Here is a 16,348-nt window from a genome sequence, read left to right on the forward strand (position 1 = left end):
TGTATGACTCCCTCCACGTTCTGCGTGGAGTAGGGTTCGGTATCTGAAAGAGGGGCCGCACACAAATGAGAGAGAAATGACACGAGATAATTTTGAAATACTGGGGGACCAGGTGGGCAAGTCCCGAAGGACTTCCACCGATGCTCAGGCCGCTCCAATCTTTTATTGAGCTTGGAGTAGCCTTAGGTAAGGAGATTTCAATGACACACAGATTAGCAGACAGTTTCTAGGAATAGACAGAGTATCTGATTAGCTCATCTGTAGACAATTTCCAGGAATAGGCAGGGTATCTGATCAACAATAATCAACAAGGATCTACACAAATATCTAAGGAATTCAGTGAGCTAAGGTGGGGATAATGCTTTAGCTACCATTATCTAGATTAACTGGGTGGTGTCTAAATTAACTGGGTGGTGCACAGCCCTGACCTTTGCTAGGACTTTCAAAGGTTACTAGCTTTTGGGGGTCTCTGTCTATACTCAGCTAGTGAAGAAAGTAAATGGTTTCCTGCACTCCCCTACCCCCCAGTGTCTTGTGTCCATTGGTTATGCTTATATGCATGCATACAAGTCCTTCAATTGATCTCTTACCGCCCCCCCCCCCCAACTCTCCCTGGCCTTCCCACTGTAGTTTGACAGTCTGTTCGATGCTGCTCTGCCTCTGTATCTATTTTTGTTCATCAGTTTATGATGGTCTTTATTATCCATAAATGAGTGAGATCATGTGGTATTTTTATTTCATTGACTGTCTTATTTCACTTAGCATAATGCTCTCCAGTTCCATCCATGCTGTTGCAAATGGTAAGAATTCCTTCTGTAGTAAGCATCCTGTGGGGCACAGTGATGCAGTCTCCCTAACCACCTGAGGTAGGTGCCCCAGGAGTGTTCCTTGTATAGTTATGTGAACCTTCCTGTTGTAGTTTAGTGTTTATTGCTGTTGGCCTTTCCATGAGTAACACTGGCCCTTGGGCTGGCCAATTGTAGGGATTGACACCAAACACAGTGTAAGAGCTGCGGTGTAGGGCTAACCCACACAGCACATTTGGCTCTAGCAGGGTCTGGTGCCTGCAGATATCTTTTTGGTTATGCCACTTGTGGAGCTTATCAGATTGTGCTCTGTTGTGATCTGAAGACAGCCGGTGGGTGTGCTGGTTCTGAGGCCTCTTGGGAGGGACTCCAGTAAAGGTCAATGTCAGATACTGCTTGTGACCAGCCCTGGACTACCTGTTAGGAGATACAAAGCAATCCACAGTAGGTGGTTGCCTCTGCTGGTTCTGGGTGCCCAGGGTGTATACCGAGGCTTCCACCAGTAACAAACCTAGGATAGGTCAGCAAAAGGCCCCAGGCACCCTGAGATCTGCCTCTACTTGTCAGCTACTTGTTAGGCTCAGCCATCAAAAGAGCCTCTGGTGGTAAGCCAGAAGCCTGAGGTAAGTTCTGATTTACCAGTTAGGGGCAAGTGGTGTTCACTAGGTTGATTAGTTACCTTTCTTACCCCACATATAATTCAATAAGCCTTAACATTTTTTTAAACAGCTTTATTAAGATATAGTTTGCATAATTCACCATTTAAATACAATTCAATGGTTTTGAGTATATTCAAGATATTTTCATTACCCCCCAAAATAGCATGCAGTCATCAGCACACACCCCATTCCTCCAATACCTCTCATCCTCCCACCCTCCCCCAGCCCTGCCCACACAATCACTGACCTACTTTGTATAGATTTACTTATTCTGAAGATTTCATGTCAATGAAATCATATACTATATTTTCTTTTGTGACTGGCTCCTTGACAATGTAATGTTTTTAAAATTCATGTTGTAGCATGCACTTCATGTTGTAGCATGTACTTCATTTCTTAAAAAAAAATTTTTTTTAACAAGTAGTTTATGTAAACAACAAGATGCTTGACTTGAAGAAAAACTACCTAGGACTCATTTCTTTTAGAGTCATTTATCCCTATTTAAAGATAAGTTGCCCTGCATGTAACAGCTATATACAAAAAAAGTTATAAAACTGCCCAGCCAGTATGGCTCAGTTGGTGGAGCATTGTCCCATGCACCAAGAGGTCGCCTGTCGGATTCCTGGTTAGGGCACATGCCCAGGTTGTGGCCTTAATCCCCAGTAGAAGGTGTGCAGGAGGCAGCTGATCAATGTTTCTCTCTCATTGATGTTTCTATCTCTCTTCTCTCCCTCTTCCTTCCTCTCTCTCAAAAAGCATTTTTTTTAATTATAAAACTGTCCTTGGTTTTACAATAATAAATGGAAAACATTAAAATTCTTCAATCAAGCAAGGTATGAAAAGATTTATATGTTCTTTTTTTATTAAATAGTGAAAGCAAATTAGCCTACTGGAATCTATAATAATAAAAGGGTAATATGCAAATTGACCAAACAGCCAAATTGTGGAACAACCATCCAGACGACCTTCCGGACGAAGCTGGAGCTGCAAAGGCCAAGGCAGCTGGGCTGCAAGGATCTACTCTTGCACAAATTTTGTGCATTGGGCCTCCAGTATAAAGATAAAAGTTAAATGAGCCTGAGCATAAAGAAAAGGGTATTTTCACTGTACTAGTATTTTTTCCATCCGATCTTCATTTGATATACAATAAAGGAATGGAGAAAGGAAAAAATAAAAGAATAGAGAAAACTATGCTGTAGCAGTCAGATGTGGTAGAACCAAACTGCAATTTTCTAACTGAGAATGTATACTTGGTCTGGGATAAAGTAGCATATTCCCTCTTTAGTAGACAACTGCTGTCTGTTGCTAGAACACATCAATTTTATTTTCATCCTTGATTTCCAACTATGTAGGAGTAATTGTTTCACTGGTTGGCTGCCCTTCATATGGGAATCTTATCTGCCTTATTGAAAAATACTGGAGTTCAAAAGAGGCTTTCACTAATTTAAGTCTTACAATGCACCACAGAACTATCTTGCCCCACCACCTTCAAATTAACATGACCTTTGTTCTCAGTCTTGACTCCTTGCATGTCACAAAAGAAGCATCAGGTCCATACCCAATGAGCACACAAGTACAAGGAGTAGCAAAAAAGCACATTTCTTTTTATGGCTGAAAAACATTCCACCATATGGAATAAAAATTTTATTTATTCATTTATTAGTTGATGGGCATTGGGGTTATTTATAGTTTTTGGCTATTTTGAATAATGCTACTACAAACATTTATGTATACATTTTTGTGTGTACGTATGTGAATATGTTTTCCATTCTCTTGGTGATGCCTTTCTCTCTCTCACTCTCTCTCCTTCTCTCTCCCCCACCCCCCCGTACCTCCTTCTGGGTCATATGATAACTCTATGTTTAACCTTTTGAGAAATTGCCAGACTTTTCCAAAGGGGCTGCATCATTTTGCTTTTCCACCATCAATGTATAAGGATTCCAAATTTTCCACATTTGTTATTATGTATTCTTTTTTTTTTTTTAGGATGAGAGAATCATTGATGTGAGAAACATTTTTCAGTTACCTCCTGTACATGCCCGAACTGGGAATTGAACCTGCAACCTTTTGGTGGGCAGGACAACATTCCAACCAACTGTGCCACCTGGCCAGGGAATTATGTGTTCTTCTGATTTTAGCCATCTTAGTGGGTGGGCAGTACTATCTCATTGTGGTTTTGATTTGAAATAGAAACATCAATGATGAGAGAGAATCACTGATCAGCTGCCTCCTGCACCGCCCCCCCCCCGCCCCCACACACACACACATACACACACGGGACTGAGCCCACAACCCGTTGATTGTGCCCTGACAGAGAATTGAACCGTGATCTCCTGGTTCATAGGTCAATGCTCAACCACTGAGCCACACTGGCCGAGCCAAAAGTACCTTTGGATGTTTACTTTTTTATCTTAATAAAGTGAAACTTTTAAACAGATTCAGATTTCAAAAGTCTTTCTTGGTTCTTGAAAGATGTAATAACTTAGCACTATTCTATCTACTTTTCTATAATTGAGAAAAGTGTATATATATTTTACAAATATTTTTATTGATTTTAGAGAGGAAGGGAGAGGAAGAGAGAGATAGAAACATCAATGATGAGAGAGAATCACTGATTGGCTGCCTCCTGCGCGCCCTCTGCTAGGGATCAAGCCCATAACCTAGGCATGTGCTCTAAACCGTGACTTCCTGGTTCATAGGTCAGTGCTCAACCACTGAGCCACACTGACTGGGTGAGAAGTGTTTATCAACATTTTTTTTGTCACTTCATAATAGCTTGATAATTTATTTTTAAAATCATTTTTATTTTTTATTAGTTTAAATACAAGATTATATTAGTTTCAGGCGTAAACCCTAGTGTTAGACAATATATAACTAACTGATCATCCTAATAAATCTAGTACCCATCTGACACCATGCATAGTTATTAGGATATTACTGACTATAGTCCCTATGCTGTATTTTACATCCCCATAAATATTCTGTAACAACCAATTTGTACTTCTTATTCACCTTCACCTTTTCCACCCATCCTCCCAACCTTTCTCCCATCTAGCAACCATCATCTATGAATCTGTTTCAGTTCTACTCCTTTATTTATTTTGTTTTTCAGATTCATTTGTTGATAGATATGCATTTATTGGCATTTTATTGTTCATATTTCTTATCTTTTCTTCTTCTTCTTCTTAAGGAAGAACCTTTAACATTTCATGTAATACTGACTTGGTGGTGATGAACTCCTTTAACTCTTCCATGTCTGAGAAGTTCTTTATATGTCCTTCGGTTCTAAATGATAGCTTTTCTGGGTAATCTTGGTTATAGGCCCTTGCTTTTCATCACTGTGAATATTTCTTTCCAATTCCTTCTGGCCTGCAAAATTTTGGTTGAGAAATCAGCTGATAGTCTTATTGGAGCTCCTTTGTAGGTAACTAGCTGCTTTTCTCTTGCTGCTTTTAAGATTCTCTCTTTGTCTTTAACCTTTTGCATTTTAAAAAATATGTTTTGATTGATTTTAGAAGAGAGGAAGGAAGAGGAAAATAGAGATAGAAACATTGATGTGAGAGAGAAGCATTGATTGGTTGCCTCCCACACACACCCCAACTGGGGATCAAACTCACAACCTGGCAACCTATGAATCCAACTGGCAACCTTTCAGTCCACGGGACAGCACCCCACCAACTGTGCCACACTGGCCAGGGCAAGTTAACTATGATGTAAGCCTCTTAATGTAAGCCTCTTTGGGATCATCTTGTTTGGGACTTTTTGTAGTTCCTGGACTTATTTGTCTATTTCCTTCACCAGGTTAGGGAAGTTTTCTGTCATTATTTTTTCAAATATGTTTTCAATATCTTGCTCTCTCTGCTCTCCTTCCAGCAACCCTCTGATGTGAACGTTGGTATGCTTGAAGTTGTTCCAGAGGCTACTTACACTATCTTCATTTTAAATTCTTTTTTCTTGTTGTTCTGATTGGGTGTTTTTTGCTCCCTTATATTCCAAATCACTGATTTGACTCTCAGCTTCATCCAGTCTATTGTTGATCCCCTGGAAATTATTCATTTCAGTTAGTGTATTCTTCATTTCTGACTGGTTCATTTTTATGGTTTCCATGTCATTTTTTATGGTTCCCATGTCCTTATTTATGCTATTGAAATTCTAAGTTCAACTACTTCCCCCATAAGTTCATTGAGCATCCTTATAAATCAGTGTTTTGAACTCTGTATCTAGTAGATTGCTTGCCCCATTTTGTTCAGTTCTTATTCTAGAATTTTGCTCTGTTCTTTCCTCTGGGATGTGTTTCTTAGTCTCCTCATTTTGCAGCCTCCCTGTGTTTGTTTCTATGTATTAGGTGGAGCTGCTGTGTCTGCTGGGTTTGGTAGAGTGGCCTGATGTAGTAGGTGCCACAGAGTATCCAGTGGCAGAGCATCCCCGATCACCTGAGCTGGGCACTCCAGGTATGCCCCTTTCCCCATGTGATCTGTGTACACCGAGCATGTCAAACTCACAGCCCACGGGCCACATGCCTTGTTTATTTGGCCTGTGTTAGCCTTTAAGTTTGACATGCGTGGTATACACCCTCCTCTTGTAGATGAGCCTTGATTTATGTTGGCATGTAATGGGAGGGATTCACCCCCAGGACAATCGGCCGCAATGACTGGCTTCAACCAACCACCATGGAGGATAGCTATGCAGAGGCCTGCCCCTCAGAGCAGGACTTACTTCAGCACCATTTTGGTGCCTGCTAATTCCGCATCTTGAGTGTGACACTGTGGAGGTGTTTGGGTGGTTCTTCAACATGGTCTGAAGCTGTCCACTGGGTGTGCTGTCCCAGGAGGGGACAAGGTCATGCGAAGGTCAGCCGCCACCTGTGTCTGACCAGTGCCACCTGGCTTGAGCTACAAAGTGATTTGCAGATGGCTGCTACTTGTGCTGGGCTTGGAGGTGCTCAGGAGAGGCCTACCTGCTAACCACAGCCATTGCTGCTAATGCTGGGCCTGGAGCCATTCAGCAAGAGGTGCAGGGCACACTTGGGCCAGATACGCATGTTTGAGAGATTTTAGAAAAGTATGAAGCATGAGCAAAGACAGATCATTTGTATGGAAAAGCCACTGAAAATAGCTTCAGTGGGCCCAAAAATTAGGTGGGGGAGACGGGGTGGGGGGAGTCTTAGGAAATCACCAGGGAAGGGCAAACAGCAATAGCCAGGTTGATGGAGACTCAGATATGTTGCCCACCTGCTGAGATGGAGAGATTATCAAAGAACTATGGCCTCTGCCTATACTTCTGTCTGGAAGAAAGCTGCTCCACTGCCCCCTGCTCTCGTCCTGATGCCTGGCAATTCAGTTCCTCCCTGTATGACTCTAGTGCCTTTTGAGCTGCTACCCAAGCACTGGAGCTCAGAGGAAACGAGTTAAAGTAAGTCTGTATGTGGGCCCTTTAAGAGGAACTGCCTAGGACTCCAGCAGCACTCTGTCTCACTCAGCCTCAATCCCCACAAGTTTTTACAGCCAGAAATTATGGAGACTTCTTTTCCCAGCACTGGAACCCTGGGCTTGAAAGCCTAGTGTGAGACTGATACCCCTCACTCCTCAGAGGAGACCTCTGCAGGGGAGATATCCCTCCTGCTTTTTATCTACCACATGTGGGTGTGGGACCAACCTGTTCCATGTCTCTGCCCCTTCTACCAGTCTCAATGTGGCTTCTTTTTTAAAATCCCTAGCTGTAAGACTTATATTCAGCTAGATTTCAGGTGGTTCTTAATGATGGTTGTTCTGTAGTTTAGTTGTAATTTTGATATGGTTATAGGAGGATGTGAGTACTGTGTGTATCTACCCTGTCATCTTGACTAGAAGTCTAGCTTGGTAATTTTTAAAGTTTAATTTTTTAAAAATATATTTTATTGATTTTTCACAGAGAGGAAGGGAGGGAGATAGAGAGCCAGAAACATCGATGAGAGAGAAACATCGATCAGCTGCCTCCTGCACACTCCCCACTGGGGATGTGCCCACAACCAAGGTACATGCCCTTGACCAGAATCGAACCTGGGACCCTTGAGTCCACAGGCTGATGCTCTATCCACTGAGCCAAACCGGGTAGGGCTTTAAATTTTAATTTTACATTTTACTCCTCTTAACCCTACTTTAATATTGAGAAAATGAACATTTCTTCTGAAGACAACTGTTGTCATTAATTAAGGTACTGTGGTGCAATTACAAAGTAATAAACAGGTCTCTATAACTTTTTTTTTAAATCCTCCCCCAAGGATATTTTTTTTCCATTGATTTTTAGAGAGAGTGGTAGGGAGGGAGACGGGGAGAGAGAAACATCAATGTGATAGAGACACATCAATTGGTTGCCTCCCGCACACACCCTGACCGGCACCAGAGAATGAACCTGCAACCCAGGTACATACCCTTGACCTGAAATTGAACACATGACCCTTGGTCCGTGGGCAGACGCTCTACCAATGAGCAACACCGGCCAGGACTAGCTTAACTTTTCTAATTATTTTTCAGCCTGTGGGTGTGGGAAAATTAAAACTTTGAGCAAATTATTTCAGCTTCTACCTTACTTCCCTATTCCTAGGTCTTCCCAGTAACCTATTAAAACAATCCCCGCGCCATTTTATTTTATTTTTTTAGTTTAGATTCTAATATTGACTCTGCCCATTTCCCAACTCTATTTCCCAATAACATCCCAACCCCTATATTATTACATCATGAAACTCTTCAAGGATTTGTTTTCAATTGCTCACCAAGACATCCTCCACCTTAGTAAAAAGATCACACGGATTTCTCTAATACTTTAGCATATCATCATTTGCTCAAGATGAGGATTTACTGTGTTTGTTTCCCACAGTTCCTCCACCCAATCTTATCCCTGGATTTTCACTGATTAGTACTTCAGGCTGGCCTGTGTTAGCTCAAGTAGCTCCTCCTTCTGTACTGGGGCAAAAACTTGTATCACCATTGTAAAGGATGTCATTACTCTTTATCTGTGAAGAGTGGAACAAGAAGAAATCACTCAGTTCAGATAATCTCAAGATTTCGAAAGGATTAGAGATCATTTCTACAGCACTTATGTCAGAGAACATCCAGACAAAAGGTAGGGTATAACTATTCTTTCTAATAGTTTGCTTGTGTTTTATAAACCTAAACTTCCAAATAGGTATGTTTTGCCTAGAAATTCACAATTACATTTATTTATAATTAAGAAATTTATTTGGTTTGATTTTAGTAAAAAAAAGTATAGTAAACATAGCTAAAAAAGGCCGTCTTTTCAAAACTTCATTTTTAAGCTAACTTCTAAAATAAGAATTCTAAAATAACTTCCTACTTAGTTCCTTTCTTGAGAATTACAGAGCCATTATATTGACATTGAAATATTGTGTGTGTGTGTATTGGTTTATGTGTATGAACATATACTAAGGCGTGTTTCTGTTTGAATAATATATGTTTATATATTGTTGCAAGAATATTTGTACTTCATGAACTTTTTTAGAGCTGAATCATTTCCTTTTTATTAAAAAAACATACCTAACACCTAAGAACAAGACAAAAAGCATTTCCCTTTAAATATTTAAACTACTCATTGTAAAAATAGTCTATTCAAGAATTATTTCTACCCCACCCAACTGAATAAATTAAGAAACAAGACTAACAACTTAGAGATATTATTAATGCTTTAACTTCTATTTAGAAAAGACTATCATAATTTTAATATAATCTTGTTATTGCCTAGGACAGTGGTCGGCAAACTCATTAGTAAGCAGAGCCAAATATCAACAGTACAACGACTGAAATTTCTTTTGAGAGCCAAATTTTTTAAACTTAAACTATATAGGTAGGTACATTGTTATTAACTTAATTAGGGTACTCCTAAGGCTTAGAAAGAGCCACACTCAAGGGGCCAAAGAGCCGCATGTGGCTTGCAAGCCGCAGTTTGCTGACTACGGGCCTAGGAGATGATTACTGTATAAACTTGGTTTTCATTTCATTAATTTAGGATTTTTAGGTTTGATCTATAATTTTCTGATACTATTTTTATTTTCAAAAGTATTTTCAACATTTATCTTTCATAATTAAATCTACTAGTAATGATAAATAAAAGAAATAAGAAACAAATGTTTTATGTCATAAAGTTCATTGGAGTATCATATTGCTTTAAAGAAAAGTCAATAAGTATATATAAGATTTACTTTATGCAGAATATCTCATAATAAATGCCCAGATTTTTTTCTAAATCCAAAATAAAAAATACTGCATCAGGACATGAAAATTAAGATTCTAGATATATGCTTTCTTTATATTTCTGCCTAATTTTCTCTATCAAAACTGGTTTAGAGCTGTTTCACTCTTTTCTTCTCTTTCATGGTTAATAAGTATGGCAATTTAAAAATGTCTAAGGCAGTGTGTCTGATAGAACCTTCTATGAGGAAGCAATGTTCTATTATTTGTGCTAATTTGGTATCCATAAGCCACACATAGCTATTGAACACCTGAATTGTTCAATACAGCAACTGAACTAAATTAGTAATTTTATTTAATTTTAACTAATTTTAATTTACATAACTAAATTTATTTTAATTTTTTATATGTTATTAGTGGCTACTGTACTGAATAGTACATGTCTATGGCATTTAAATTATTGAGTATTTTCATTTACAAATACTTTTGAAATGGAGAAAAGTGTTTTTTAACATTAGCTATAAACATAAATTAGTAGACCTCTGAGCTTAATAGGAATGACTCTTTTCCTAATATGAACCCTCTTTTTACTACCAAAAAAATTAATAATAAAGTCAATAAAGTCCTGTTTTTCACATGGCACAATATATCACCTCTTAAGTTTATATAAACCAAAGCGCGCGCGCGTGTGCGCGCGCACACACACACACACACACACACACACACACACTGGTACAGGCTGCCCTAAAAAGACAATCAGGCAGTCATTAATTATAAATATATATGTGAATTATATACATATTTATAATAAGTAAATAAATATAAACATAAAAATATATGTGAATTAAAGAAGTGAATGGTCCATGTATATTTTTTATAAGCAAAGAAATAAATGATGTAGTGAGGAAAGAAAAGGAATGCTGTAGAATTTAGTGTATTTTTCTTCAAATTGGCCAGGGAAAAGTCTGTTTAAAGAATGAAACTGCAATTGTCAAAAAAGTGAGAATTAGAAGTAATTTTAAAAGATTTATTCCAGGCACAATGTGAAGCCTGGAAAGATAAACCATGGTAGATATATGTTTAGTTGATAAACTTCAGTTTCCTGAGAAGACAGTGAATTTATCTGAGTAGTACGAAAAGAAGGAAATAATGAGGACTTTAGAAAGAAATGAGTCTTCATTCTATTCTTATTTCTAAGTCTTTAGGTGTTTCTTTTAAGTATATATTTGAAAATTAAAAGGATTTTAAACCTGGTTGTTTTGAAGTCTCTCAGAGCTGTAGAGATGTATTCAGATAAATGTTTTTCCATGAGTGCAACTCTGATCCAGGCTCTACCCTAAAAGGAAGAAGAAAGAATCAAACATGTGGAAAAAAACTGAAATTAAAACATATTTTGCTCAATATAAGCATTTTAATATGTAAATATTATCAATTATCATCCAAAATATATATTTGATAAAGACTAAAAAATTTTAAGTAGATAATAGGTAAATTTTGATTATATATAGCATATATTTTATTTCTCTGAAGGTATAGGGTTAAGCATGTCAGATTAACTTCCTGTCCTCTGAAGAAACTAGAACCATTAATACTGAGCTAGTTGGATTAGAGACTTTTTTTGAATCAAAGAATGTAATCAGAAGACTTATGTTCTATTTCTATACCCAAATCAATATGCTAAATAAAATGACTCCCCTTAAAAAACAAGAGGAACAGAGTGCATTCTCTTTAATAAAAAACACTTTCATTCAGCTTGTTTAAGAAAATTTCTCACCTATCTTTCCAGAGGGAGGATTTAGACAACTAATAATGAACCAAATTTCATTATCATGCATCCTAATCTTGAGTTTCTGAATTTGGTACCACCATAACATTATAAAAACCTGTTACCAAATTTTTAGACCAGGAAGAACAATCACACAACAAAAATATCCCAGAAGCATATTCTAGCACAAAATCACAGAAACAGACAATTCTGACTAAATGTGATCATTTATTTTTACTTAGAAAAGGGATAACATCATTCAATAGTTGGGACTGACCAATTAATTGTTTTATAATCCAAAGAGATTATAAAAAAAGAGATTGCATTTGTAGTGAGAAGTTTAAAATTCAATTACTTTCATTTTTACTCAACCTTTTCACAAATCTCCAGAAAGTCCAAAAAGATCAACTATGTAGAAAATCAAAACAGTGCAATGACAGCTGAGAATCAAGGTGACACTGATCAATATATATTATGGTTGACTACCAGTATAGAGGTAGGGGAGCATTCTTTAGAAATGACTCCAACTCTGGTAAATTCACCAGGCTCTTAGATAGGAGGGATAAAAAAGGAGTCAAATCTAGACAGTGATGAAACAGGCTTGGAGCAGCAGTGTTTTCCAAGCTCAAAACTCTTTTAGCTCTGCCCAGGGCTCACTCCCTTGTTTTTGCTGAATAAGCCTAGGGGAACCTACACTTCACTGTAGCTGGATGGAATAGTAGAAGGAAGAGGCAAACCACTGGCTAGCAGTCTCAAGATTCTTAAAATTTCATTTAAAAGACACGGAGACTAGTAGTGGTAGCTTGAGTCAAAAGGCCAGAATTTCACCAAAACAGAAGCAAGGAAAAGTTGCTCTCCAGAGAAAGTTAGTTCTTTTCTATTGCTAGATAAGAAATGTGGGGAAAGTCCTGCTTCCTCATTTATTAATTTCAATCCATACAAAACTGGGCCACACCTAGTTTCCAGTTCTTGGATGTTTGTGGAATTCTGTTATTGTGATAATAAATTGTGATAATTTTTAAAGTATTTTTTTATTGATTTACTAGAGGCCCAGTGCACGAAATTCGTGCTCAGGGGTGTGTGTCCCTCAGCCCAGCCTGCACCCTTTCCAATCTGGGACATCCCTCTCACAATCCAGGACTGCTGGCTCCCAACCGCTTGCCTGCCTGCCTGCCTGATTGCCCTAAACTGCTTCCGCCTGCAGCCTGATCACCCCCTAACCACTCCCCTACCAGCCTGATCGACGCCTAACTGCTCCCCTGCTGGCCCGATTGCCCCTAACTGCCCTCCCCTGCTGGTCTGGTCCCTCCCAACTGTCCTCACCTACAGGCCTGGTCCCCCTAACTGCCCTCCGCTGCAGGCCTGATCGCCCCCAACTGCCCTCCCTTGCAGGCCTGATCACCCACAACTGCCCTTCCCTGCTGGCCATCTTTGACCACATGGGGCAGCCATCTTGTGTGTTGGAGTGATGGTCAATTTGCATATTGCCTCTTTATTATATAGGATAGAGAAAGGAGGAAGGGAGAGAGAAAAACACTGATGTGAGAGCAAAACATCAATTAGCTGCCTCCTGCAGGCCCCCTACCGAGGATCGAGCCTGCAACCTGGGCATTTTCTCCAAAAGGAAATCGAACCAACAACCTTTTGGTGCATGGGATGACACCCAACCAACTGAGCCACTCCGGCCAGGGCTAAATTGTGATGATGTTTAACAGTTTCTTTTCTTTCAACAAAAGAATTTTTACTAGTACAGAAGATAAACAGACCATTTATAAAAGTTTTGGGGCCATGGAATGAGAAAGTAGGCTTAACATTTCAGACTTTACCAGTTAGATATGGTGAACCATGAAGGTTGTTGTTGTTTTTTCCCAGAGACACAAATATTAATTTGTTTGTCAATAAAGTTCTTTGGGGGAAAAAATTAAAAGTAGTCAACACTTCGTGTGTGTGTGTGTGTGTGTGTGTGTGTGTGTGTGTGTGTAAAAGGTGAAAGAGTTAAGAAGCATAAATTGGTAACTACAAAATAGTCATGGGTGTAATGTATAGCATAAGAAATATAGTCAATAACACAGTAATAACTATGTATGGTGCCAGATAGGTGTATGGTGCTAGATTTATCAGGGTGATCCCTTCACAAGTTATATAAATCACTGAGTTGTACAGCTGAAACTAATAAAATACTGTACGTCAACTGTAAAAAAAAAAAAAAGGAAGGAAGTCCCATGGTCCTGGGAAAACTGATGGCTGATTACTATAATATAAACGAAAGGAGTAAAGATGCTGGATCAAAGAGTATGTATATCTTTAACGTTAGTAGATAAGGCCAAATCATTTTTCCAACTTGCTTTCTACAAATTTACAGATGATAGGGTTCAGAACATGCTACCTCAAAATGTGGATCTTAAGCTGAAAAAGTTTGAGGTCACTCTGATCTACCCTTGCCCCCATCCTAGTTCCCTCAAAGCAAGAGATAAATCTCCCAGGTGAAAGGTAACTTCCCTGTGCCAGGGGAAAGGGAGGCCTCCTCATCACCAGTCAGAGAGGGCTGCATAAACAAACCTTGTTACTTCTTCACCATTTACCACCCTTAGCCCAAATCCCTCTGCCTTGTGAATTCTTCACAAATGTATGTTTCTTTGTCTAAAAGGTATACAAAGCTTCCTGCTCTGGTCACTTCTTTGAGACTCCTATTTTTGTGGGGCAGTAAACACTTAGGAATGTAACAATATACTAGTATGTTTGGCTCTTTTTATGTGTGTGTTTTTAAATGCATATTTCTTATTGATTTCAAAGAGGAGGGGGAAGAGAGAGAAAGATAGAAACATCCATGATGAGAGAGAATTATTAATTGGCTGCTTCCTGCAGGCTTCCCACTGGGGATCAAGCTTGCAACCCAGGCAGTGCCCTGACCGGGAATCAAACTGTGTCCTCCTGGTTCATAGGTTGATGCTCAACCACTAAGCCATTGCCGTTTGGCTCTGCTTTAAGACCTTTAGATACACATTAAAATATTTCATCCTCCCAAGAACTGTGAGTTGGGTTACAATACATTCCATACTTTACTACATGAGGAAAAAAACACAGACACCACTAGAAAACAGGAAACTCCTCTCACAACCACCAAACCGACCAACCTAACTGAATTAATACCCATATACTCTACCTTTCTTCCTATTTCAGGGGATGAACTGTAATCATTTAAGAAAGTAAAAGGACAAGTCACAGAGCAAAATATTTGAATTACATGTAAAAGACAGTAAGGCTCTCATTCATAAAATACAAGTAAGTCTTACAAATCCATAAGAAAAAGAACACTCAATTTAAAAATGGGCCTGCTAGGGGAAGATTTTTAACTACAGATTTAATTTCTTTAATAGGTATCAGAATATTCAGATATTTTCTTTCTCTTAGTTTTGTAAGTGATATTTTTTCAAAGAATTTGCCCATTTCCCCTACATTTTCAAATGGATAGGTGTGAAGTTATTCATAATATTTTTCTTTAGGATTTTTAATGTAGGGAGGGTCTCTGGGGTTGGGCTCTTCTTCATTCCTGATACTGATCATTTACAATCTCTATTTTCTTCTTTAATAGTCTTGCTAGAAGCTTATCAATTGTATTAATCTTTTAAAAAAACACCAACTTTAGGCTTTGTTGATTTTCTTCTGGTGTACATTTGTTTCAATTTAGCTGAATTTTCGCTCTTCATTATTTCTTGCCTTCTACCTTGAGTTTAGTACTTTTTAAAAATAGTTTCTTGAGAGTAAAGCTTTGATCACTAATTTTCAGCCTTTATTCTTTTGCTTAATAATGCATAAGCCTATTTAAGCATACCTATTTTCCTTTAAGTACAAATTTTTATGTGTTGTATTTTAATTATATTACTTTCCAAATCTTTATTGTGGCTCTTGGGAGAAGAGTTCCTCTGATACAAGCTATTCTGTTTTCACTGGAAGTAGAAACTAATTCATTTCTTACCTCCATGATCATCTTTTTAGACTCCAACCCCTTCTGACTTGACTCTCTGCCCCTACCCTCCTTTCTATACATTCTTCATGCTGTAACCACTTGATCATTTAAAATGTAACCAGATTACATTACTCTATTGCTTTTTTAAAAAAAAGTAAAAAAGAAACACTCAAGTAGCTCCCCAGTGTATTGAGAATTATATCTAAACTCTTAATCATGACCATATCTTCTATTCTATACCTTTCTCAGCTTACTATTTGCACAGCACATTTCTTTCCATAATTTACATCCTGACTCAACTACTGCTTCACAGAATCCTTCCTGATCTCTTCCACCACTCCTATCACTTTCTAACTTCACCTGAGATAGTATGTATATATTTATTTGTTTACTGTATTACTAAAATGGAATGTGTGTGTAACGTTTGCTCTTTGCCATCTTTTTCACCACTGCCACTCTATCCTCAACATTTACAACGGTTTCTGGCACACAGGAGGTATTCAGTATATACTTATTAAATAAGTGAATCAAACTAAAGAGATAAATAACTTGTTCATAGCTACTAGGCACTGGAGCTACCAGTTAGAAGTGGAGAAAAGGAATGATAAGAAAAATACAGTATTTTAGAAAGAGTCATATGAAGTTAAAATGGATAGAGTGTCAAACAAATGGGCAGAATCAGAGTACGTCTGTTTTCTGCTGGGAAACTTTCTATTTTTAAAGCTCCCCAAGTATTTCTGACAGTATTCCAGAGTTGAGGCCATCACAATAAAGAACTGTCAAGTGGTGGTTTAAAAGGGAGATAGATTTGTGAGTCAGTAAAAGAAAAATGATCGTAAAACCGGCCTCTCTGCAATATAGCTTCTTACTGTAAAGTTACGGTATTTGATAACTCTGGTGTATCTGATTAATGCCCCCTCTGCCTCTGTCAGGAGAACATTTGGCTAATCTGCCTCTGGGACAGAGCA

General features: G+C 38.4%; 1 protein-coding gene across 1 annotated transcript in view; it reads right to left on the reverse strand.

Annotated features, from left to right (window-relative positions):
- Positions 1-16,348, reverse strand: part of RUNDC3B (RUN domain containing 3B) — a 90,948-nt gene that overhangs the window by 44,389 nt on the left and 30,211 nt on the right. Inside the window, exon 4 of the mRNA XM_014547604.1 lies at positions 10,899-10,984. Within this exon, the coding sequence (XP_014403090.1) occupies positions 10,899-10,984 (86 nt within the window). The remainder of the gene's footprint in view (positions 1-10,898; positions 10,985-16,348) is intronic.

This window comes from Myotis brandtii, unplaced genomic scaffold (genome assembly GCF_000412655.1).
Source record: "Myotis brandtii unplaced genomic scaffold, ASM41265v1 scaffold48, whole genome shotgun sequence".
In the NCBI taxonomy this organism is placed as follows: Eukaryota; Metazoa; Chordata; class Mammalia; order Chiroptera; family Vespertilionidae; genus Myotis; species Myotis brandtii.